At 42.7% G+C, this 25862-nt stretch overlaps 2 protein-coding genes across 2 annotated transcripts in view; both read left to right on the forward strand.

Annotated features, from left to right (window-relative positions):
- The first annotated feature begins 1338 nt into the window (after positions 1 to 1338).
- SYNJ2BP (synaptojanin 2 binding protein) lies at positions 1339 to 17774 on the forward strand. Its single transcript, XM_054970531.1, has 4 exons — positions 1339 to 1497; positions 13474 to 13610; positions 14332 to 14427; positions 15101 to 17774. Exons 1-4 carry the CDS (start codon positions 1434 to 1436, stop codon positions 15239 to 15241), a joined length of 438 nt encoding a protein of 145 aa, XP_054826506.1. The 5' UTR covers positions 1339 to 1433; the 3' UTR covers positions 15242 to 17774.
- The window catches only part of LOC129323805 (deubiquitinase DESI2-like), an 80908-nt gene continuing 69443 nt past the window's right edge, over positions 14398 to 25862 (forward strand). Inside the window, exons 1-2 of the mRNA XM_054970530.1 lie at positions 14398 to 14427; positions 15101 to 15152. Coding sequence (XP_054826505.1) covers positions 15138 to 15152 — 15 coding nt within the window. The 5' untranslated portion in view covers positions 14398 to 14427; positions 15101 to 15137. The remainder of the gene's footprint in view (positions 14428 to 15100; positions 15153 to 25862) is intronic.

A 25862-nucleotide genomic window follows, 5' to 3' on the forward strand; every position in this document is an offset into this window, starting at 1 on the left:
TCTCTGTTGTCTGGAGATGAGTTATAATTCTGGGAGATCTTCAGATCTCACCTGGTGATTGCCAATCCTAGTCCATTTAATTTTTGCATAGAGACTGATCTGTTTGACCTACATAGAGTGTCACTGTAATGTAGTGCTTAGTGGTCATCTACAACTGGAAATACTCAGGTTCAAACCTGCACTTAGCAGGAACCTTTCCCTCTGAACCTGGGATGGAGAGGTGGAAGAACAGCATGTCTGCTCACATGGTTGTTCCAATACTTTCGACCTGGGCCCCTCTGTTCTTTCACATTTCACATTCTTCTGGTAATTGCTATATTTGTATCTCTTGAGCTCTTTTCTTCCAAACTGTTCAGTCCCACTTACTGCTACCTGTAGTTTGTTGTCTCGATTGTTCTGTTTCAGTTCTCAGGCCCTCAGTTACTTCACGGCTCTTACCATTACTCTCCTTGCCCAGTTTTTCTAGATAATCTGCAATACCACATTTGAAACCATTCCCTATTTTAACAGAAGCCTTTCCCTACCCATGGTTCCTTCTGCAGAGCAGAATAGGAGGGAGGGACAATTTTAACCTGCTTTAATCTTTTGGGTTTTATAGTCCCAATTTTATATATGTACTTTTAGCTCTGTTTTGTGAGGTTTTTTATTATGCTTGTTTTAATTGTTAGCTGCCTTGGTGGCCCTGATTGGGCAGAAAGGTGGGATATACATGATGTAAATAAACAAAATAAAGGCCACCAAGGCTTGCTGGATAACCTTGCATCAGTCACTGTTTCTCAGACTAAACTACCTCACAGGGTTGTTGTGAGGATAAAATAGAGAAGTAAAGGAACACTTTGAAGGGTGTTTCCAAATGTTTGGAATTTTGTTAGGGTTGCCAGCACTGAATTGGGGAACTCCTGGAGATTTGGGGGTGGAGACTGGCAACAGCAGAATTTGGGAAGGGGAGAGAGCTTAACAGGGATGAGATGCCATAGGAACTACTTTTTGAAGCTGGCATTTTCTCCAGGGGAGCTGATCCATGTAGTCTGGAGATCCATTGTAATTCCAGGAGATCTCCAGGCCGCATCTGGAGGTTTGCAACTGTAACTGTAAAAGCATCCTCTCTTTTTGAAAATCTGAAAATCATCCCCGAAATACAATTTCAAACATGAAATCTAATCACAATCTGAGCGAGCGAGAGACTTCCTAGCCCCGCCCTTTCGGTGAAGAAGCTAACCATCTTCCAGGAAAGGAGCTAAGATGAAGCAAGAAGTCCAGCAGTCGAGCGTGACTCATGAGAAGAACTACAAATCCCAGAACCCTTAGAGGCTCTTCCTGTTGTGAGGCTGATGAAACTGAAAGTGTTGCGGCAGCGGCTGCTGCTATAGTTCACCTTCAAACGTGCAGGGCGGGGGGCAGGTGGGAGGCAGAGCCCTGCAAGAGAGCAAAGCATGAATGGAGGGGTGGAGGATCTCCTCACTGAGGAAGTAATCAATCTCACCAGAGGACCTTCAGGTACTGGGGTGCGGGGCAGCGGCCTGGGCGAGGGTCTGCAGCTTTAGCCCCTGGTCTCTGCAGCTGCGCCCGCCACCGTCTTCCTTCAGCCCCGACCATCCGCTCATTCCTTGGGCAGGGAAGCGCCAGGCCGAGGCCTGCATAATGGCGCGCCTTGCTCTGGATTGCAGCGCCGTTTCTAAAGCCTTTCCGTGCGTGGGAGAAGAAAGCCGCCGTTGTAGTATATTAATAATAGACCCGTGGGAAGCGTTCCCCGGTCGGTGCAGCTCGAAGAGCGGGGGGAGGCGCGAGAGAGGGTAGCCCGCGTTGCGCTCCGGCTCGCGTGGCGTGCCTTTTAAGTCATTAAGTGCAGCGGGGTGCCTTTTAACGCCGTTGAGTCGTTAAATATATCTCTGCACTTAAAAGAACGTTTGTGACCTCCCCTCTCCGGGAAGAATGATATTTTTCGAGAAGAGGGGGTTTAATTGAGGATAATTGTGCCTGAATGTTGAGTGGCATTGGAACTTTCTGTACGCTCCCCAGGGGCTGTTTTGCAGAAAGTTGGAAAGCTATTCTGTGAAAGAACTCAGTGCTTTAACGTGAGCGGTTCAAGGAATGTGCACGTTTGAGAACTGGTGTAAATGTGAATGTGCCTTCTGATGGCATAGGGTACCCATTTTCTCACGATGCCTTCCCTGCATATGATAATTGTAGTTCACGGTGGAGCTGCTGTTCAGAGCCACCAGACAGTGTTGGACTTGGGCCAGGGAAACTTGAATACAAATCCTTGTTTTAAAGTAGGTTTAAAGGTTTTTATAAGGCCTGCTTGAAATAGATGTGTTTTGGACACAAGGGTAACATTTTGAGGAAGACACCTATACTCTTTGTGAGATGCCAACAGCATAACAATGATGTTGATGATGATAACTGTGTGTATATACCACTCTTCTAGACAGATTAGTGCCTCATCCAGAGCGGTGAATAAATTAGTGTTGTTATTATCCCCATAATACAGCTGGAGAGCTGGGGCTGAGAGGAGTGGCTTACTCAAGGCCACCTACTGAAGTCATGGCAGTAGCGGGATTCGAACCATATGTAGTCCACTGCAGTATTCCCAAGTGACACCAACATTGCTGAATGGTAGAGAAGATGGGACTCGATCTTGGTTACTGTCTGCAGTGCATGGACCTGATCTGTGTAGGGAGGGGCTGTGGCTAAGGGGTAGGGCACCTGCTTTGCCTGCAGAAAGCCCCAGGTTCAATTCAGGTCTTCTATTTAGTTTAGTGACACAAATGTCATTTGAACCCCTCAAAACCATAGAGTGTAGGCCATCATTTGATGCTTCAGATCACAGTAATTGCTTTAGAGCAGTGTCTTTGCTGATTTTATATTGTGAAGTTGTGATGATTTTCTTTTAATATTGCTTGATGGAAGCAATATTAGTGGTAGAAGACAGGCATGCTCGTAAGTGAGTGACAGAAAGACCGACAGACCATGCTCCTTCGTAAAGAATATGTTACTTTCAAATCCTGGTTAAGAGGGAAAACCTAGTTATCACTGGTACAGATGTGAACCTGACCCATGGTAATGGTTGATGAAGAAAAGCAGGCAACCCATGAGACTGCTGCCGATCTCTTACTTGCGCTGCTTATGTTATGTGTGCCAGCTTGACAACAGCACCAGGCCCTAAATGCATGAGATGGAATCTGAGGAAATGTGCGTTTCTAGTCCTACTAATGCAAAACCCTGCTCAAGAGCCAACATGATGTAGTGATCAGAATGTCAGACTAGGCCCTAAGAGATCCAGGCTCGTATCCCCACTGTACTATGGCAGTTTGCTGGGTAACCCTGGGCCAGTCACACTCTCAGCTTCCCAGGGTTATTGTGAGACTAAAGTGGAGGGGATGTAAGTCACTTTGGGTTCCCATTGGGAAGAAAAATAGAGTATGAATGAAGTCAATAAATAAATGTGTTGTTATTGGTCCCATTCTCACCTGTGTAGTAGGTATTTTAGACTGTCACAAGCTCCAATTAAGTAGAAATGAGCCTGAGCTGGTTGTCTCGTGCTCATGCCCCTCCCTCTCTCCTGCACAGCATGATTAAGAATTCTTGGTTGAAACCAAACTCTGTTTCTCTGTGATGTTTGAATACAGGCACCTAGCTGAATTGGAGTTTGTCTTCACTCCCCGCAAGCTGGGGTTCTGTACGTGGACTGAACTGTGGTTTAGAATCCTGGTTTAAGGAGGCTTGAGTGTGACGACAAGTTGGCTTAAGTGGGGCTGCCCATGATGCCTGAGAGCAGGTTGAATCCCAAAGAGAACGCAGAGACAACTGAAAGTGTAGCCCTCATGATTTGCAGGGAACAAAGCGCAGGCAAACTGAAGTGATGTGAATGATAAAATGTGTGATATGGTTTGCTGTTTTGAAGAACTGCTGATACCTTGCACTTTCGTGACCTCTTCATCAGATCTGATGCATAAAATAAAGGATTGCTAGAACTCAAGAAAATACTGGAGGATCTGTGCTGTAGTCTGTTGAAACCCCTGGCAGTTGTCAAGCCAGCCTTCATCACCATTCTCTTTGATCCTGTTCTGGATGTGGTACTCTGCTTGGGTACTTGTTCCCTGCTGCGTACACTCTCACACATGCCTTTGTGAAAGAACAAGTGTTCATATGTAATGTCTTTTTTTTAAAAAAAGTGACCATTTAACTTGGTTACTTAGCTCTTAGTCCAGGGAAGGTTCTGTTGTAGAAGTTTCTAGTACAGCAAAATGGGCAAACTAATAAGAAAAAATACTTTAGCGTTGTTCTTTTTGATGCATTTTTCTGCGGGTAACTTGATAGTGTTCTGCTAGGGGTGCCTCGGCAGCCAATCCATGTGAGAAGCAGCCAGTGCTTCATGGTGTGAAGCTTTCTCTGTTTTTGTAAATTCCTTCCTTATAATTTATCTTTTTTTTCTTTCACAATATCTAAAAACCTTCTTCCACATTTGATGCTATGGGCAGGAGCCGGTTTCCACAGAATTAATGGAAGTGATTTTTACCACCATAGCCCCCTGAGCCCCCCAACGCCAGAGTTGAAGGTTAGGGGACTCTCCAAAATATGCCATGCAACACAAGAGGCTAAAACAAGAATGGGGAGGCTAAAATTGCCACCGCCCCTCTCTTTTGTGCACATGGAGCATTAATGGAGCAAAGCATTGTGCAAGAGGATCTTGAGTATGTGGAAGCCACTTAAGGGAAGTCCCTCTTCTTGCTGCAGCCCAATGTGCTGCATGACATACTATTCAACAGCAGGGAGGAAGGGGACTGCAGAGGGAGGGTTGTTCAAATTGCCCTTCCCCAAGCTCAAAGTGTCTGTGGAAGCTTGAGATCCAACACTGTATATCTCCCATCGTTATATTTTGTTATTTTTAGTAAGGCTAAAAAATCACCCTCTTCCAACAGGTATTACTTTTGAAGACAATGTAGTTAGTTTAAAACAGCATGGGCAATCAAACAGCATGGTATTTATCCATATATGTGAAAATAGTAATTTCTATTAATTTTCATTAAGAGTAAGAGAAGAGCCTGCCCTTTATTTCATACTTTCAGGGCATTTTATTCCCTAGCTGGTTGTAATGAGTGGTTTTTTATAATCAACTGGGTTTTTTTTCTTTTTTGCTTTCTTAAAGCCACCAGCCACTCAGACACACGTGCATTAGCCAATGACTTTTGCTTTAAATATTATTTTTTAAAAATAAATGTCAGTTCCATAAGGCCATGAAACTATGTTTGAAACTAGTCCAGTGAAAGACATGTCCACAAGCCGTATTTTACTCTGTTTGCATTCATGCCCTTTCATAATGGCTTCCTTATTATGTTTTCCTCTTGCTACCCCTCCTCTTAAATATCCTGATTCAGAGTGTATGTGTATAAATAATAATATACAAATTGCACTAATCCTGAGCCAATTCACTTACTGGTGCAGTACATAATATATAATCAGTATAAGTTTCTTTGTTCTAGAATCTAGACTTTGGTGGATGCTGAGTGCAAATAACTGTGGGACATCATGTGGGTTAGCAGATGTGAACATATTGCAATTAAGTGATGCAAATTCTGTATAAATTCCACATAATCTTCTGTACATCAGTTCTCTATCCATAAAGTTCTATGCCTTTGTAAATGTATTGCTGTGTTTCATTTTAAGAGATTTGAAGAGTAAGGCATTTCTCGCTACGTTTGAGATTATACAATAACTGAGAATGTAGCACTTCAGCTTCATGTAAAGGCATATATGCTTGGCATCTCTCTGATGTGAAAATTATTCTTTTATTTTGAAAATGTGTTTTATATACTCACTAAGAGGTTTGTCCAAAGTGGCTTAGAGCAATTAGCATTAGGTACTATGAAAATCACAAAGTAGCAAACAGTCTAAAAACAGCAGTAACTTTTAACATGAAGAGCAGCACATCAGAGATAAAGCCAAAGGTGGATTAAAACCATCATTAAAATGTCTGGCAATTTCTTAAAAAAAAGTTTTGGATTGTTGCCCCAAATGTTTGGTGCCAGTTAGCAGAACGTCATTCCACAGCTGAAACACCACTACTAAAAATGCCTAATCTTTTTTAAAAATAATTTTCTTTATTTAAACTGTAAAAGCTATGGACAATAAACATACAAGATAAAAAAAACACATTATAAAAGAAGAAAAGACACTAACAATACATAAACAAGTAAAGGAAGACCCCCCCCCCCCAATAACTAAACTACAAATTGAGTTCCGATTTTCTCCGGTGGTCCTATGAGTGGGGCAGTCCTTACTCTTGGGATATAGCTCCTCCTCTCTGAAGGCAGGGTCAGTCAGCTGATTTTGATCCCAAAAGGGAGGGGCTTGTCCCTGGAATCGCCAGGCTTTCTGGCCCTGCCTTCCGAGCAGGACATCTTCAGCAACACACTGTAGAGTGCAGCGATCTCGATGAAAAAGAAACTGCCAGACACAAGCAGTGCAGAGCTCACACAGGAAGAGAAAGGCCCTTCCACCCTACCCCACCCCTGTATCGCTTTGGAGCGACTGCAAGCATTAGAGCCAACGGCCCTAGGTCCTCTTAGGTTCCATGGCTACAACTGCAAAGGCGAGCGAAGAGCTGATGGTCCCTAGATTCTCCTAGGTTCCAAGGCTGCAACCTCAAACTCCACGGAGGTTCCCCACCTTCAGGCTGGGAGGAATCCCCCCTCAGACGACCAGAGGGTGCGGTGTTTGAGTCTGCGGTAGCCTGTTATGGAGACTGATATTTCCAGGAACTCCCTCAGGCTTGGTAGGAGCAGCCTCCAGCAGCAGCAGAGGAACTGTTCCAATTTTGGCAGCCCCGACTGAACCACGGTAAGACTGATCTAGCAGGGAATGGGGGCCATGAAAGGAAGTGGGGAGGAGAAAAGAGTAGCAGAAGCCTCCGAGCCAGCTTGCCCCAAATAAAGGGGAGCCTTTTATTTCTCCCTCTTTCAGCTGGGTTTTTCTGAGGTGTGCCTTTCACGTTCATTTTCTCCCTTTGACGGAAAAAATTCTGTTGGTGGGAATGTCAGTAATGGCATGCCTCAGCCATTTCTGAGGCCCCAGAGAGCCCAAATCTGGCCTAGATGTGCCAAACTCCCAGGCCTCAGCTCCCTTCTGGGCCTCTCAACAGGCCAGTGAAAGAGAAGGGCCAAGGGCCTGGAACCGTCAGGCAAGGACACCTGAAAAAAAATCTGTGGGCAATATTGCCAGGAAAGGCAGGCCTAGCCACTTCCCAGCCCACAGAGAGTGCAAGCCTGTGACCTAGACTTGCCAAACTCCCAGGCTTTGGCCTGCTCCTGGGCCTCTTAACAGAAGTGAGCTGCTGTAACATTGTAGTTAAGCATGAGCTCAGTAGCTGGCCTTGGGTAAACCTCCCTTCTCAGCCTCAGCTACCCACTAGTATTGAGGGAGGATAATGATAATTCCGATCTTATTACAGCTCTGATTGGTACTGATCTGCCCAGAAGTGCAGTACATAAGCACAGTTGTTGTTATTATTTAACAAATCTACTGGCATGGCTCAAGACAGAAATAAGGAACCCTAAGACGTCCTGAAGGAATACAAACAAGTAGCCTAGCGCCTGGACCCTTAGATGGGCAAGAGGGTCAACCTGGGGGGGGTCCAACTCCAAGATAGGAAAAGGGGTGGGATCCTCCCCCACCTCCCAGCTTAAAGAGCCAAGTGCCATTGAGAACACAGCCCTCTGTTAAGCCTCCAACTGGAGAACTCGAGCTACCGGGTTCTTCCTCAGCCAAGACAAAAAAGGGGAACTGTTAAAAGAAGGGAATTTTCCCTAGTACACATAGTCACCCCGAGGCAAACAAGATATTTCCCTAGGAGCTGTAGTCTAGATTGCTCCCTAAGGTATTGAGGACCCAGAGTTCCCAGAAGGGTCGGAGAGGATCCTCCCCAAAATTGGGAGCAACTCTACCAGGGATTTCCCTTTCCAGTAGCCTTTTATACTTGAAGAAGGCTAAGAGGGAAGCTCCAGCAAGACCCCTTTGTACCTATGTCCTCATGTCCTCTAAAAGAGTTAGCCTTTAAGACCATCTTTCTGATGGGAATCACATCAGCTAGATAAGTGTCAGAACTGTAGGCACTAGCAGTAGATAGGGAGCTCTGCTCTTTCCTTCAAGATGACAGTAGGAATAGTACTACCCTCCTTCTATCCTAATCCAAAGCACGGGAAGGAAAGGGAATCTCACTACTTTGATATACGTAGAACCATGAGCTTCTACTTGAGCAGGAGTCGGACTAAAACAGTTTTCAAAAGTCTGAGACACTAGTTGTATTTTTCTTCTTTTTCAGGGGGTCCTCCTTGGGACAGAGAGTGCCCTTTCCCATGTTAAGTAGGTAGAACAGAGGGTACATAATTCTGGCATATCAAGCCAGAGGTTTGGAGATGCCTCAAGGTGAAATAGTGCACTCACTAAGGAGGGCAGCGACATTGGCAACCTATAAAATTCTTTAGTCATTAAAGACAATCAATAAGACGGCAACATGGATATCAGTACAATCACTCATTAGGCACTACAGAATAGATAAGTTGGCTACTACGGAGACAGCTTTTGACAGGAGGGTACTACAGCACACCCTCTAGACCTGGAAGCTGGACGACCCACCTTGGGGCACACTGCTTTTTTATGTCCCAAGAGTAAGGACTGCCCTACTCCTAGGACCACCAGAGAATGGAAGATTTGTTTTCACTTACCATGAAGCTTCCTTTCTCGGTGGTCCAGGAGTGGGGCAGTCCTACCCACCCGAGTTTCTTGGGGGTGGCTTCTAGGATTGGATGGAGAGTTAAGATAGTGGTCTTCCTCCCACAGGTGTCAGGGGAGGGACCTACTATTTAAAAACAAAAAAAGTTGAGGGAAGTGGTTTTCTCTCATGGTATCGTAATGGGGAGTCAGGGCTTGGGAACAGACTGGCAATGAACAAGCCCCTCCCCTCTGGGATCAAAATCAGCTGACTGACCCTGCCTTTGGAGAGGAGGAGCTATATCCAAAGAGTAAGGACTGCCCCACTCTTGGACCACCGAAAAAGGAAGCTTCACGGTAAGTGAAAACAAATCTTCCATTCTCCGCAACAAATATACATCATTTTCAAAGTCTCACTTATTCTAAGTAAAACATAAGAGCCCTCTTTTTTCTATTGTTCATCATTCTTAATCCATAAATCCAGATGTCATCAAGTCCTTATCTATTTCATGTAAAAAGTCTATAAATGATTTCATTCAGTCAAAAATGTATCTCTCTTTTCTCTAATCAGTGAAGTAAGTTTTGCCATTGACGCAAACTCCAATACTTTTATCTACCATTCCTCCATCGTAGGCAATGTTGAAGTTTTCCACTTTTGTACATAGAATACTCTTACTGCTGTGATCAAATCTTTCCAACTGGCTGTCCATCATTCCCAACAAAAAAGTCTCTGGTTTCAACTGGATTTTAATCTTCAAAATCTTCTGAATCGATGGTTGTATCAACAACCAGAAACTCTGCTTTCTCACATGTCTGCCACATATGATAAAATGCCCCTTCTTGTTTAGCACATTTCCAGCGCACATTTGAGGCATCCTTATACATTCTAGCCAATTTTTCCAGAGACATATACCAACGATACATCATCTTACAGAAATTTTCCTTGATACTAGAGCTTACTGTAAATTTCAACACCCTTGTCCAGATATTTTCCCATTGCTCCATTAATGTATCATGTCCACAGTTGTTTGCCCATTTAATCATACATTCTTTTACTTGTGCTTCTTCTGTCTCAAACCTCAACAAAAGTTTATACATTTTAGAAATAACATGTTCATTTGTACAGAGGGCAATTTCAAATTCAGTTTTAGATTGCTCAAAGTCATAATGCCTCGTGTCTAATTTAAATCTCTCTGAGATTTGTATATAGGGAAACCATTGGCAAACATGCCCTTCTGCTGCTAGATCCTCTCTTGATTTAATTTTAACTTGACGTTGAGAAAATTCCAACAAGTCATGATAAGTTAACCATGTAGTTGGGCTCACCATTTCCCTTCTAAAACGAGCTTCTTGTGATGATAACCAGAGAGGTATTTTTGAACAAAACCTAAGTTTGTATTTATTCCATACTCTCAAAATGGCACACCTTGCATAATGATTATTAAACTCTGCATTAGCTTTAACTTCGTAATACTATAGATACCTAGGCCACCCAAATTTTAAATCATGCCCTTCAAGGTCTAATAGTCTTCTGTTTTTTAACAATATCCATTCCTTCATCCAAATCAGACAGTTAGCTGCAAAATATAATCTCAAATCAGGTAAACCCAAACCTCTTTCCTTTGCATCCTGTAGAACCTTGAATTTAACCCTTGGTTTTTTGCCTTGCCATATAAATCTCGATATATCCTTCTGCCGTTGCTTAAATGGTGCCTCAGTTGTCAATACTAGAATTGTCTGAAATAGAAATAACATTCTAGGTAAAACATTCATTTTTATTGTAACTGTTCTTCCCAGTTACGATAATTGAATGTTATCCCATCTTAACATATCCCTTTTAATTTCATTCCGAGTCTTAATATAATTATTTTGGAATAATATACAGTTCATATTTGACAAAATAATACACAAAGGCCTCATCTTTTGTGGCCAGCTACCTTGTCCCCAAAATAGGGCAGTAAAACCATGAAGATTTAAAGCTTGTCATAAAGATTTAAAGCTTGATCAGGTTTTTATGGGAGCAAGCAGTTGTAGACTATTTAGGTTGAAAGAAACTTAAAACAAGTAGTTTGAATTTAGCTCAAAAATGAGTCAATGAAATAATTTGAGAAACAGCAAAGACTTATTGCCTCTAGTTTGTTCTTGCCAGCAACCTTGCTAATATGAGATCATGCCACGTAGAGAGTTTAAAACTATGCCAGCATATTAAAAGTTTGACAATGTCAGTTGTAGATTTTCCAGGCTGTATGGCTGTGACTGGCATCTTCAGAGGTGTAGCACCGAAAGATCTCTCAATGTGTAGAGATGTTAGCAGGTAATTTATTATCTACTCAGGAAGGTGGGTTTAGGCTGAGTCATCCTGTAAAAGTTTCCCAGGGTGTGGAATGCTAAATGGGGGGAAGCTTCACTGTATCCTGAGGAGGTTCTTTTGCATATGGATTAGTGGTTGATATGCTAATCTTATCTGCAGGGCTATTGTAAGATGTAGAGTATTTTGATAGTCTGGTGGTTTTCAGGACTGGAAACCATGCCCTATTCATTCTTAAACTCTCTTCTTTCCTGTTGAAATTGTACCTGTGCTTATGAATTTCAGTGGCTTCCCTGTGCAATCTGACAAAGTAGTTGGATGTGTTGTCCAGTATTTTAGTGTCCTGGAATAAGATACTGTGTCCTCTTTGAGTTAGGCTATGTTCGGCCACTGCTGATTTTTCAGGTTGGCTAAGTCTGCAGTGTCTTTCATGTTCTTTTATTCTTGTCTGAATGCTACTCTGTGTGGTCCCAATGTAAACTTGTCCACAGCTGCAGAGTATGCAGTATACTCCTGCAGAGGTGAGGGGGTCTCTACTGTCCTTTGCTGATCGTAGCATCTGTTGTATTTTTCTGGTGGTTCTGAATACTGTTTGTACGTTGTGCTTTTTCGTAAGTTTTCCCATCTGATCAGTGATTCCTTTGATATATGGCAAAAACACTTTTCCTGTGGGGGACTGTTTTTCCTTAGTTGTTTGATTTAACCTTGGTTTAATCGCTCTTCTGATTTCATTTCTGGAGTAGCCATTTGCTTGAAGTGCATGGTTTAGATGATTAATTTCCTCGTTGAGAAAGTGCAGTTCACATATCTGTCTTGCACGCTCTACTAATGTTTTTATTATGCCTCTTTTCTGTCACTGGTGGTGATTGGAGTTTTTGTGTACCAATCCATGTCCCCATGTCCTGTAGACCTTGTGACCTAATTGGAAGTTTGCTTTGCAGATGACCAAGGTATCTAGAAATGGGAGTTTACCCTCGATTTCTTTTTCCATGGTGAATTGTATGTTTGAGTGGATATTGTTGAGGTGGTTTAAAAACTCCCATCAATTCTTCCTCACCATGGCTCCAAATTATAAAGATATCATCCACGAACCGGAACCAGACTGTAGGTTTGTGGGGTGCTGATTCTAGAGCTGTTTTTTCAAAATGTTCCATGTAGAAGTTTGCTATAACTGGGCTGAGAGGGCTTCCCATGGCCACCCCATCCATCTGGACATAGAATTTGTTATCCCATTGGAAGTAACTGGTTGTCAGACAATGGTGGAATAAGGCTGTTACATCCTATGGAAAAATCTGATTAATAAGTGTGATTGTGTCTTTTACCGGAACCTTAGTAAAAAAGGATACAGTCCTGAAAACCAACAGACTAACAAAATACTCTACATCTTACAATAGCCCTGCAGATAAGATTAGCATATCAACCACTAATCCATATGCAAAAGAACCTCCTCAGGATACAGTGAAGCTTCCCCCCATTTAGCATTCCACACCCTGGGAAACTCTTACAGGATGACTCAGCCTAAACCCACCTTCCTAAGTAGATATAAATTACCTGCTAACATCTTCTCCACACATTAACACTGAGGTGAGTTTTGAGGTGCTCTGGAGCTCAGGAACGTTCCTGCGCTCCGCAGTGCCTCAAAACGGGCCGGATCTGCGAAAGAACAGGCTCGTTTTGGGCGCTGCGGAGCACAGGAGCGTTCCTGCGCTCTGCAGCACCTCAAAAATGGGCCCGATCTGTGGCAGAATGGGCCCATTTTGGGTGCTGCGGAGCGCAGGGGCGTTCCTGTGCTCTGCAGCGCCTCAAAAAAGGGCCCGATGCATGCAGAAATGGGCCCGTTTTGGGGTGCTGTAGAGCGCAGGAGCGCTCCTGTGATCCACAGCTGCTGAAAATGGGCCCAGTTTGCCATGGATCGGGCCCATTTTGAGCACTGCGGAGTGCAGGAGTGCTCCTGCGCTCCGCAGCAGCCCCAATCCGGGCCAAATCAGGCCTGATCCTGGCGGCTGTGGTGCACGAGAGCACTCCGTGGGGGAGCGCGCAAGGAAGGTGCACCCCCCCACTCCTCAGGTAAGTGGGGGAGGGGTGTGAGAAGTGGGGGAGGGAGATCCCCTGCCCCCACTGGGGGTCTGGGATCCCTACGTGAAAGCCTTCAACAATATATTTGACAATGTCCTTGATTATAGCCTTGTCACTAGGTTTAATTTTGGGCTTTGACCTGAGCCAGAGAGGAATGGCCTCTGTCTGTCTGTCTGCCTGTCTGTCTATGTAGTACTCCTCATACAGTTATCACCTTAAGCAGAAATTAAAATGGGGAAGACCTTTATTAATGTTATTTCTCTGCTGTTTAATTATTGCCCCTATATGTTTTGCCACAGAAAGAGTTCGGTGTTTGGAGTTCCTGGCTTGCATATTGTCCTGCAGGCTTTCATTACTCTCTACTTTGTTTTCATTCCTAGGCTTGGGTTTTAACATAGTTGGAGGGACAGACCAACAATACTTCTCCAATGACAGCAGCATCTATGTCAGTCGCATTAAAGAAAATGGAGCCGCTGCCCTTGATGGACGCCTACAAGAGGGAGACAAAATTTTAGCAGTAAGTGCTTTCGGTTTCTCCATAGAAATTATTACAAGGTTGAAGAATAATTTTTAAAACTTATGGTCAGTAAAACCATGAGTATCGTATGCTGAAAACCAGGCTTTACTCAGTGGGGCATCCAAATTTGCAGTGAAGAGTGAGGAAATTTTGCAGCATTCCTAACTGAAGTCCACCTCAGTCACTTAAGGATTGCTGTATTCTACAGTGGTCAAGTGTAACCCAAGTGGCATGGAATACTTCCTCCTGCTGCTTCTCAGAAGCAAGTGGGACCAATTCCGTGCAGTTTCAACATTAAATGAAAAGGGCATATCTAAGCTAACAGTTCTATCATACTACTTTATTGCTTGTTTTACTTTCTGTTTCTTAATAATTTGGTAAAGTGTTTAAACCTGATAACACTCATCCTGTTCTGTGCATCAGGAACTTACTGGGACTCTCTCTATAGTATTGGTTAAAAATGAACTGGATCCAGAATACACTGGAAATCTTGTTAATTAGCAAATAAGAATTTATTTCTGTGCCTGTTGCTGAAATTGCATGAATCGCTTTGAAAAATTAAAATGCATTATATAATGCAAAGTACTTTGTTTAGATTTATGAAAACAACCAACATTATTTGTACTATCTACACGGCTTTTACTTTTGTGAAGATCCTCTGTTCAGCCTAGTTAGTCCCCTTATGTCTAAAGTGTTCCTTTTACAAAATTGCTTTCCCCAGGTTAATGGCAAGGACCTGAAGAACATGCTGCACCAGCATGCTGTGGATCTCTTCCGAACTGCGGGCGATGAAGTGTCATTAAAGGTCCAACACAGGGTGTGTATTCTTTGTTCCTCCAGATTGTGCTTTAGGACTGTTGGATCCTTCTAACGGGGTTTATTTTACCTCTTGTTTGCTGTGCCAGGAGGTGGCTGCTGCATTTTATTATTATACTTGCTACAATGCTATTTATGTGTACAGTGCTCTTCAGTTTAGGGGGAAGGATAGACAGATCCCTGCCTCAGGTAGCTCTCTGAAGAGAATCAAGGGATGGAATGCAAGAAGTGAGGATAGAATGAAAATCAATGTGAGTAAATTATATTTAAACTCTGATTGAGTTAGGAATGATGGTAAGATTTCAGTGAGAAAAGTGGACACTGAGGAACCTACCTGTGAGCAAGGACAAAGGGATCATTTAGTGAAGAGACAGATGATTCACTGTAGGAAAACTGAAATCTGCCACTTCTCTCAAACATAATATAGGGGTGATGGTGGTAACTGGAGCATAACAAGTAAAGAAAATAACAACCACAACAATAGTAATAAACTCGGTTCACTTTGTGGGATTTACTCTGTGTGCATTTCTTCTGGAGTTAATACTGTACTGTGGTTAATTTCTATCATGTTTTAGAGCAGAATCCTCCAGTTTTTCAAAGATAGAAAGAAGTGTGTGGTCCCGTTTGCTTTAAGAAGCATGCATGTCTTACCAACTGTCTTCTTCCCATTGCAGCTGCTGCCTCAGAACGGTCCTTCAAGCCACCGAGGAGATGGAGAGCCTGGAGGTATTCCTTTGGCTGTGATTTTGGTGCCTGGGCTGGCCATTGCAGTAGCTGCAGTGTGGGCCTTCCTGAGATACCGACAGAGGGTGTGACAGATGCCTTCACCTTTAGAGAGACATAGAAAAACCTACAGATCTATGGAGTAATTTAAAGAGAGCCAATCAACGCTTTTATTTTTGGACTGATGTTGGGTGGTGGGGAGAACGTCTTTGCCTGCTGTAAAGTTGCTGCTGCTGTTTGTACTGTCATGAATTTCATGTATTTGGAGATGCAGGAAGGAAGTACGATAGTTTATGAACAGGGATGCCCCAGTTCACTGATCTTGCATTCGACTGTTCAGTTCCTTTCCCCTCTTTCCTGTGCTCCATGCATGTTCACATACTTGGTGTTTTAGAACAGGGACTGTGCTACAAGGATGTCTCTTGTTCTCTTTGTGGCCTGACAAGCTGCTTCTGAATCTTGGAAGAACTTCTGAAGCAATTGGCAGTGCAGCATAAAAAGCTGGGCAAGGGGGTGAGTGGTGGGGTGGGTGAAACTCCCTGTAGCATTCAGAGAAGTGCTTTTGCCTGCCCAAGGAGGCTTCTTTAAATCACAGGCCTAGCATCTAGTGGGAAGTGAGGAAAGGTTATGGGCCTTTTCATGAATTAAACCTGATTTGAAAATATGGCCTTTCAGGTTCTCAACCCCTGGATACTCCCATCGGTAATGATAAGTGAAATAGCGATGGGGGATGCCTGAGTCTTTTCTTTCAGTGACATTTTAATGATGATATGCCTTAGAGGAACACATTAGGCTTAATCTTGTAATTCTCTAGACTATGTCCCGCTAAAATAAGCAACAAATGTGGAGGTATTGGGGGGTGTAGCTTGGCAAAGTCAGTGAGAGCAACCAGCTGGTTGAGGACTGGCACTATTAATTCATACTCTTATTTGGAGGTAAGTGGCATTGAAATCAGTAGTGTTGGCCTCCAAGTAAATATGTAAAGGATTGGGGTACAAGAAAGGTTCCTCGGAGATACAATAGTAAGATTTTAAACAAGTGCTTCTCAGTATTCTGATGCCAATGGATTTAGCAATTTTCATAATGTTTCTAAACAAACTGAACTGAAGAAGGGTATGGAACACAATGGCCAAATAACTCATTGGACTACTAGGTGTGCAACTTTAACGGAAAGCTATAATGGGATAAAATGTTGTTTTTCCCCATTTAGTCTCTGCTGCAGGTGATTTGCTATCATCAGCTAGCTATCATCCCAGTACAGATTTGCTGTCATCAGATCCTCTAGGAAACAGCTGTTGCTAATACAGTCTATTCATGTCTACGACTTCCATGTTGAAGAGCTGAATGATGTGATTGCTTTCAGATGCTTCTATGACTGTAATATACTTTAGAGGATGGTAACAAGCTTTAATTCTAGGAAACAATCTTCCCTGTCACTACACTCATTGTGCATCTGCACTAGAAGTGCCTGTGCTGCTCTTTTGATGGTTTAGGGGCAGACTAGAAATGTGGGGAAAATTTAGCTACAGGTAGCTATAGATTTCTGGTAGGGCAGAATATACTGGTCATGCGGTTGGGTCTTGCGGTACAGTTAGTCAGGGGCATCAGTGTGAGCTGAAGATCAGTGACTGCAGAGGGTTGGGTCTAAGTCTACTCTACTGTACGGGATGTGCTTCCGTTTCAGTTCAGGCATGCCCTTTACTGTCTTCTGGGAGCAGGAAAATATTCTGTACCACACCAATTTTGTCCGAAAGCAGTTGATCTGGGTTGGGAACCCAAGTTATCTTCCATCAGCTGGATTGGATCCAGACTAAATTTTCCATCAGTAGAATGCAACTTTCTTGCCTCTCCTCTCCTACTGCAGTCTACTGACTTCTATGAAATGCTGCTTCTGAGGGAGAAGGGGTGCTGAGGTACGACATAAGGGATGTCTGCAGTAGGAATAGGGAATAGGTGGAAATTGCCTATGTAGTCAGCCCAGTGATTTCCTCCTCCTTGTATCACAACTCATAATATTCCTGAGGGTCCTCTGACCTCAAAAAGCAGCATTTCAGATAAGAAATGGAAAAGCAGGAAATACCTCTTCTGTGAGTGGAGCTCTATTCAAGGCTCTTTGGATCCCTCTCAGCATGCTAACAGAGGTTTGTCTCTCTCAGATCCTAAACGCCTTAACCTAATTAATAATAAGCCCAGTGGAACTCAGTTGGGGTTACTTCCAAGTAAACATGTTTAAGATTTATCAAGCAGGCTTTTATTTAAACCACAAGCACACAGTATCTTGTCTAAGTGATGGATGTCCTGTCTTCGTGCTATATATTTCTTGACTGGAGAACCTGCATTGTAGCCTATAGAGATGTAGTGCACAGTCTTTCAGCTGTGCTGGCCAGTGAAAATCGGTTAAGATGAGGTGGAAATGGAACTTGAAGGCAGAGCTGCAGCAATTTCACTTTCAAGATGGCGACCCTCCCATTCTGCTCACGTTGCTCAGTGACCTGAAATCACTGAGGTCATATCAGTTTCGCTTTTTCTCAGAGCAAGTATGTTTTGTATTTTACAAAAAATGTGTGTGATCTGTATGATGCCAAAAAAAAAATACATATGCAATATACATTCTGAGTCTTTAAATTGTAGTCTTGCATCTCTTCACTTTCCTAATTTCTTTTCAGGATTTAAAAAAAGCAACATTTTCATGACTGGAAGCTTGCATGCTACAATTCATCCCATCCCATTTAAAATCAGCTTGTTTTGCCATCAACACAAGCAAGTAAAACCTTTTCCACATCCCAGACATTGGGGTGACAACGGACAGGCTTAGACCCCACCTACTCCATTCTCCTATGTGAACAGCCCCCATTCATTCATGGAACCTCGTTTCAGTAATGGGTGCAATATAGCTCTGCACTGAGATCTTTGTTTCTCAATAGTGAGCAAATCAGTTTCAGGTGGTTAGCTGTGTTGGTCGGAAGTAGAACAGCAAGATTTGAGTCCAGTAACAACTTGTAAGACAACAAAATTTTACAGAGCATAAGATTTCAAGACTCGAATCTCCCTTCATCAGGAATAGAAATCCCTGAGCCTTTATATCTCAGCCAGAAGGTTGGCGGAGTGCTGCAAGAAAGTGCATCAGGATATAAAGGTACAAAGTACAATGCAGCTTGATTAGGCATGTTGCAAACGAAGGCATCAGGATGCAAAGGTATAATGCACAACACAGCTTGATTACAGCAGAAATTAGCATCTGTAGTGAGATAAGCATCATATGACTATTTGGCCCAGGGGTTCTATTCTGAATTCGTGAATGTGCTCAAGTTCAGCAGTCAGTGAGCAAATCTGGCAGCAATTATAAACACTGTATTAAAAAAAACTGCTACTGTTGAGTGTTACGGCCAAAAAGACAAATAAGTGGGAACTAGATCAAATCAATCCTGAACTCTCCCTAGAAGCTAAAATAACAAAACAGACTATCATACTTTGGTCACACGAGAAGACAAGATTCTCTGCTAGGAAAAGTGGAAGGCAGTAGCAAAAGAGGAACACCTAATATGAGATGGCTTGACTCAGTAAAAAAGCCATGTTCTCCAGTTTGCAAGATCTGAGCAAGTCTGTTTATGATAAGACATTTTGGAGGTCTCTCATTCATAGAATTGTCATAGGTCGGACGTGACTTGATGGCACATAACACACACACTATTGGGTATTAGTATATTTTAGTGTAATATTGTTTCATGTACAGTCTTATAGGAAGTGCAATTTTTGCCTTGTGTTCTTTGATTACCTGATCTGACCAGTAGAATCATCTGCACAAATGCAAAAGTCTCTGCATGGCAAGAAAATGAAACTTTACTGCCACAGCTACTGTGCAGCCTTACAGCTTTGTTCTAGTTGGAGAGACCATATTTGACTAATTTCCTTGTTTTTCTTGATCCATTCCTTGGGAGGGGGTGGGGTTGCCTTTACAATGTTTTAATGTGTTTCAGTAGATCCCGTTTAAGTCAATTGGCATTCACACTGATGTTTGCCACACCAATGAACTAATCTTATGATGGGTTTACCAGAATCGCTACCATAGATTTTGGTAAACTTGCCTGGTGAACTCATTTGTGGCAAAGATTGTTGTATCTCTAGTTTCTTTTCCTTTCTGAAAGTCTTTGACAGCAAAAGTGAGCACATAACCACTGAATCCATATATCCCGGAACAATTTAAAATTGAGGAATTGTGTAAATAACTCTTGGACTAAATTGGGAATATTTTACCCGGGCACAACCTGAGACTTGTGTAAAGTGTCAGTCCTTCATTCCAAATTGGCCAATTGCAAATTCTCTCTGCAAGTCTCCCATTTAGCAAGCCATACAAAGGCCTCCCCTTTTCTGGAAAGCGGAAGGAATGCTACAATCAAGCGGAAAAAAAACATTATTGTCTCCCCCTCACTCCAGAACAGTTGCCAGTCTTCAGAGCATCTCTTGGTTTCATCCCTGCTGCCCTTTGTTATTAGAAATCCAGAGCTTAATTGTTCAGGAAACTGATGAAAGCGCTTAGTCACTCTTAATGGATATTTAAGCAGCACTATCCCTGTCTGAATGAGTCTAGTGGTTGAGTTGGCTAAGAAATAGTTTCAATATAGTTAGAAGCTTAACAGAAGAAAAGAATAAGCCATTAAAGAAGGAATGCATGTGAAAAATACATTTAGTTTTTTACCTGTACTTAAAATGGTCTTTGCTTATACCAAACTCCCCGTCATTGTTTATACCAAACATCCCCATCATCTTTTTGCTTTCCAACTGACGATGACAATATCATTACCTAATAAAGAAACAGAACTCGGCTACTGCACTGAGATTTTTCAGGAAAAAAAATTTGCAGGAAAATTTGGTTGGCACATAGGACTGTTGACACACAGGGCTGTTATCTGCTGATTGGCCAGTTCTAACACCCCACCACACCCCAGTAAATAGCAGGTATACAAAATAGGTAATGTGGTATGTTTGCCTTTATTTTTCTTAGTGCACTAATTTGTATGTTTGTGCACCTGTAGACCCGTTGAACGGAGTGAAGGCATCTGCAGCTTGTAAGCCCCGAAGTCTAGAAAAAGTCTGAATTGGTAGAAGCGTGTAGAGACAAGCAGGGAGGCCAATGGGGATGCAGCTGGAACACTTAAGTGAGATCAGTATGATGATTATATGTGTACATCATCATTCATGAACCTAGACTCCTTTGAACAAAAAAGTACCATGGCTGTTGCCTTGTCACCACAAACAAGTCTCTGAATAGCTTTGTGAAGCTGGTTATAGTCTCTGGTTCTAGCAACATTAGCCATGAAAGATAAGATCAAATAGAAAAACCACAGATTAATGATTATTCTGTTGTACTGAGAGCATCTTTGTTTTGAAAGGGTATGAAGCTACAGTTGTCTTGTATCATTAATCTGAAGGAGGTTGTGTGCTTCCACTTTAAAGGAGCTTGGCAGAAGAATCTGAAACACAGATTTTATTCAAATGAAGGTGCCATTATCAACAACTTGGTTATTGCTTCTATGTGTACAGATTTAAATGACTGCGTGGGTGCGTCTGGTGGCACGTACAAAGAGTTATAGCGCCTAATGCCCATTTCTTTTCTATTTTTTTTAAAAAAATCACTTGCTAAATGTATCTCTGCTCACAAGCAGTGATAGAAAAATACAGGAAAACACATGCAGGGAGAGAATAGAAAATTATTCACATGCATCATGCATGTATAATTTGTATTGACGCAAAGCAAGGTTAAATTTTTACATTTTATTCTGACATCACTGCTGGAGAGTTTAAGAAAAAACTAAGGCACAGGAGGCATATTCCCCAATCCAGAAACAAATGAAGAACACAGGTGGTTGTTGCTAGGTAACTGCCAAGGGCTGGGATTAGTCACTATCACCTCTCTGCCCAGCAAGCCAAGTCTTCAGTCAATTTCACAGCTCATCTCTCTCTGCAGGCTCCTAAAAGAATGATGGGCAGCATAATTGTCTAAGGGCTTAGACTACAAGGTTAAATTGAAACATTTGTTAATATGGCTTCTTTCCCCTGAAAGCCAGGTCATTAGTCAATTTCAGACAGCTCTTCTGGCTCCCTGCAAAACCTGAGCTATAGGACGAAGCCAAACTCTCTTCTTCCAAGTGATTGCCAAATACACTGAGCTACAGGTAGCACTGACAGCAGGACCAAAATAAGGGACCTTATGTATGCTTGCACAGATTATTCATTCTTCAAGTGCTTAGGGTTGCCCAGCTGGATATTTACTAATGAGGAGCATATCCAAATCATGCTGCATTAGGAAATAACAGAAAGGAGTAGGCAAAAGCCTTCTGAGATGGTGACTGTTTTTGTGCCTACTTGATGAAGTTTGATTTTTTGGCAGGAGTTGGTGACAGCAGCATGAGATATTGACTCAGCATAGAAGCAGACTGGCCATTTAGCTTACGGAGAAATGTCCTGGTGGGCCACTGCCCTAGAGGACTGCTGGTGGTCAGGAACAAGCAAAGCCAAATCCCTGCAACTCTGACAGTAGCCCAGGGTCCACTTTCCTCAGCTGTTTCATTGGCAGTGGTAATTGGTGCCAGCTGTCTCAACTATTTCCACCCACATTGCTGCCAGTTTCCAGGAGGAAGCAGTAGGTGAGCTTGTTGCGCATTGTTGACCCCACTGAATTGAGCATCCCCTGTAGTGTTGGCCTATATTACTACAGCAGCCACTTGGCTTGCTCCAGGGCCATTTTCACGTTCCAGGCCGCTCCTGGATCAGCATCAGCAAACGTGTGTAAGACTGTGACATCAACTGACTGGAAGAGATCTCACTAGTGAGGCTCAGTATCTCGTGCTGTGCACGTGGTAGGCTAGGCAAGAAAACACTTTGATTGTATCTACTGGCAGACAGGCATAGCAAACCAGATGGAGGAAGGAGACAGAGGTGAACAGGCTCTGGGTTGGTAGACAGCATCAGCCAATATGCACACCCCATAGGGGAGAGAGGGGTTCTTGGTTTGTACAGACTGGCAGGCATTGCTTCAGAGACAGGGAGGGATAGTGGCAGCTAGCCAGGCCATGTGACCATTTTCAAGAGGTGCCAGAATTCCGTTCCACTGCGTTCCAGCTGAAAAAAAGCCCTGGGTCCTCTTCCCCATATGCTCCATTTTTATGAAAAAATGGGCTGCACTCTCCCTTCCACCTGCCCCTCAATGATCCTTGTAAAGATGATGATGATAACAACAACAACAACAACATTCAATTTATATACTGACCTTCAGGACAACACCCCTTCAGAGTGGTTTACAAAGTATCTTATTATTATCCTCACAGCAATCACCCTGTGAGGTGGCTGGGGCTGAGAGAGCTCTGGAAGTGCTGTGACTAGCCCAAGGTCACCCAGCTGGCTTCACCTGGAGGAGTGGGGAATCAAACCCGATTCTCCAGATTAGAGTCCTGGTGCTCTTAACCACTACACCAAACTGGCTCTGCTCACATGCCACCTCATCCCGCCTGTTCCTGCCCACTCCACAAATGGTAAATGGGATTGCCTAGAATGCGGATGCCCCCTTTCTTCTGCTGAAATGTGGACAGAAGGATCCCTTGAGTGAGGGGTACAACCCCTGAGGATTTCTTCCCAGTGGGGGAGAAAGTTACACCTGGGAATGCGTTTCTCACTGAAAGCAATAGAAAAAAACTGGTGGACTAATGCAACCAGCTTTATTTTCAGTATTAAATAATGCAACCACAGTTTTTAAAACAACATACAAACCTGCTTCAAATCTGACCCCTCCCTCATATCCCTGGTACAACTCGCTATCAGTGGAAACTTACTCTGGGCTCAGCACTGCCCAAGATGAATGTACTGGCCTCCCCTATCAATGACCACATGAGGTCTAGGATGCCCTTCGGTAGCTATAGATGGAAGCGACACTATTGCTAGAATGGAGAGCTGCTTCTCAAGTTACACTTTCAGAGCTGGTCAACAAGAAGGATACTGCCTTGGCTGTCTTCCAGACAGACTCATTCAACTCAGTAGTCTCTGGATGTGTGTCACCAATGTATGGATCTGGTGGGAAACCATTGTATCTCTTATTCGTTCAAATGATACATTTGCATATAATTCCATGTATAGGAGTGACTCCCAGGAAGTTGTCCCAATATTGTTCAATATGAAAAAAACATCCTGACACTTTTGCTAGCTTCTCTTATCTTTCTGGAAGGGACACTAAGAACACTTTTTTGGTCTGGAATGTGAGAGCTGAGAACACAATGTGTCCAATTGGCACCCTTAAGAATCTTAGCTGAAGGGGAGTTTTCAGCTTTTGTTGAATTGGATATTTATTCTGTTTATTGAATGAAAGCTGGCAAATTTCTTATGTTTAAGCTTCTTGTGAAAATTAAGCCCCTTCAAGGTGGAAGGTAAATCTCAGACAACGTGCTAGAGCAAGGTACAAGCACTGGCTTGCTGGGATCAAGAGCCAAACAATAGTTTTCTATAGTATGTGAAACGCATATGTTCCTTGTTCCATCTGGGATCCATTCCTCGTTCCTCAATAGTCTGTCTTGAAAGAGCTAAAGCAATAACTCTGTATCCCCTGCGCCTGTTGAGGTTCATAGTGTTAGGTTTAGGATTTGTTGAAGAATTGCAAGGTAGTCCTAAGTGGAGTTACTCCCTTCTCTCCATTGAAGTCGCTGGTCTTAGAAGGATGTAACTCTGTTTAGGACTGCACTGCAACTCATGTTTCATTTCCAGATAATGCTCATCTTGTGTACTATTTCAAACCTCAGTAAGGGCTTCTTGTGGATTATATTTGTTATTATTTAGGCTGTTGTTTTACCATGTCTTCCAGGCCACAACTGCATTTGTCCTAAGGCCATCTTTGTTGTGTGATCATAAGTCTCCAGAAGGTTTTCCAGTTGCCCGAGAAATTGGAGGGTCAGAGGAGTTCCAATTCCCTCCCTCTGTTTTTTCATAGGTGGGATTTTTCTTTGTCTTTTTATACCACCATCCAAGATATGAAATATGTATCTGAATCTGGTTGGAACATGTTCCTTGTAGCAAAACAAAATCCTTACTTGCTGAATTCTTTAAACCAGGGGTCCCCAACCTTGTGGGTGCCTTTGGAAGTCTGTGGTGGGCAGAAACACAAAATGACCAGCACGGAAGATGGAGCCAACCACAAAATGACCACCATAGGAAGCGAGCCAACCACAAAATGTCAGGAAGTGCACAACCTAATAGTAATTCTTCAGCGTTTCAGGCAGAAGCTCTGTTTAACAGAATGCCTTTTAAAATGAACCTACTCTTTTAAAATATTCTCTTGCATATACACAGCTTATCCTCAATCACTCAGTGAAGATACTTGTGCTGTGATGGCAGCTGCTCCCAAAGCAGCATTTTAAAAAATCTGCTCAGCCAATCAGATCTCCAGTGACTTATCAGAAGCCCTCATAGGCCAAAGCCCCATTTGACCTCACCCACTTTCTCAAAACACTTGGTAAGCACCAGGAAAGGTGTTGGTGAGCTTGGTGCCCACAGGTACCATGTTGGGGACCCCTGCTTTAAACCATCTTAAGCAAGAGGAGCCCTTTTAACTTTAATGGAAGCTCTCCAAAATAAATAATTTGAATACTAGTAGATCCAATGATATTGGATGCTTTTTAAAAAAATGCAGATTGAGGATGCTGTGACATATTTAAATGTTGGGACTCCGTTCTACTTTCCATATGACTTTCTTTATTTAGCATATGTTTATGCTGCCTCTCCAGAGCTGCTTGAGACTTGACTTCTAACACCATTTCACCCCTTCATCCCATACTTTAAACCTTCATTGATAAAGTCACAGGGTTTTTTCCGCCCTTGATGATGGCAAAACATCCACAATAGGTACAGCTTAGCTGATCTAGTGTAAAGTCTGCCTTATCACTGAGCTCCAAATATTTTCCTCCCAGTGTATACACAGCCGCATTAATTGCATACTTTATTGTTGTTCACTTAAAGGGGTGTGTCACAACAACTACTAATGGTATGTCATCAGTAGCTGTAGACCAAGAATTCTTGACAATACTAAGGCAACCTTTATTTACTTGCCTTTGGTTTGAATGCACCAGCTGTCTTAGATTATAGTGAAGTCTCTGAATATTTATTTTATTTACCTAAGAGATTATATCTCCAGCTCTGTGTTACAATCAGTTTGCCAGTAAAGCTCTGTCTCCCAAGACCTTCTGTCTGTGCCACAGACTGCAGAGGTGAGGCAGCCGATGACTTGAGACAGGGTTATTTCAGTGGTGGCAGCTCACCTGTGGAATGCCCTGAGGCTTAGCTGGCATCTACTTTACTATGTTTTGGGTGCTAAGCCCAAACATTTTTTGCTTCCCTGCTTATAACTAAGTGGTTTTATTTTATTTTTAGCTATTTTATGGTCCACTTCTAGCCTGAAGACTGTTCTATGGCAATGGTTTTAGACTGTTATGCTGATATTATACCCCTGCTGTTTTTATAATTTTATGGTACTGTTACTTGTAAGCCACCTCAAACAGGTTACTGGAGAGGTGATATAAATTCTTTAAATAAATAAATATCATTAGTTTTTAAAGTAATCTGTGAGCCAGATCAGGGCATATGCTCGAATTCTTTTTCCCTGAAAACCTCCACAAAAGCCGAGATATTTTTATTTAGATTGACTTTTGGCAATCAGGGATAAGTAATGGCAAACAG

Source organism: Eublepharis macularius, chromosome 2 (assembly GCF_028583425.1).
Source record: "Eublepharis macularius isolate TG4126 chromosome 2, MPM_Emac_v1.0, whole genome shotgun sequence".
In the NCBI taxonomy this organism is placed as follows: domain Eukaryota; kingdom Metazoa; phylum Chordata; class Lepidosauria; order Squamata; family Eublepharidae; genus Eublepharis; species Eublepharis macularius.

Bases quoted from the DNA above. Each gene is read 5' to 3' on its own strand.
- SYNJ2BP (XM_054970531.1), top strand. From the start codon at position 1,434: ATGAATGGAGGGGTGGAGGATCTCCTCACTGAGGAAGTAATCAATCTC. The intron at 1,498-13,473 runs GTACTGGGGTGC...TTTCATTCCTAG, and splicing joins TCTCACCAGAGGACCTTCAG to GCTTGGGTTTTAACATAGTT. The intron at 14,428-15,100 runs GTGTGTATTCTT...TTCCCATTGCAG, and splicing joins CATTAAAGGTCCAACACAGG to CTGCTGCCTCAGAACGGTCC.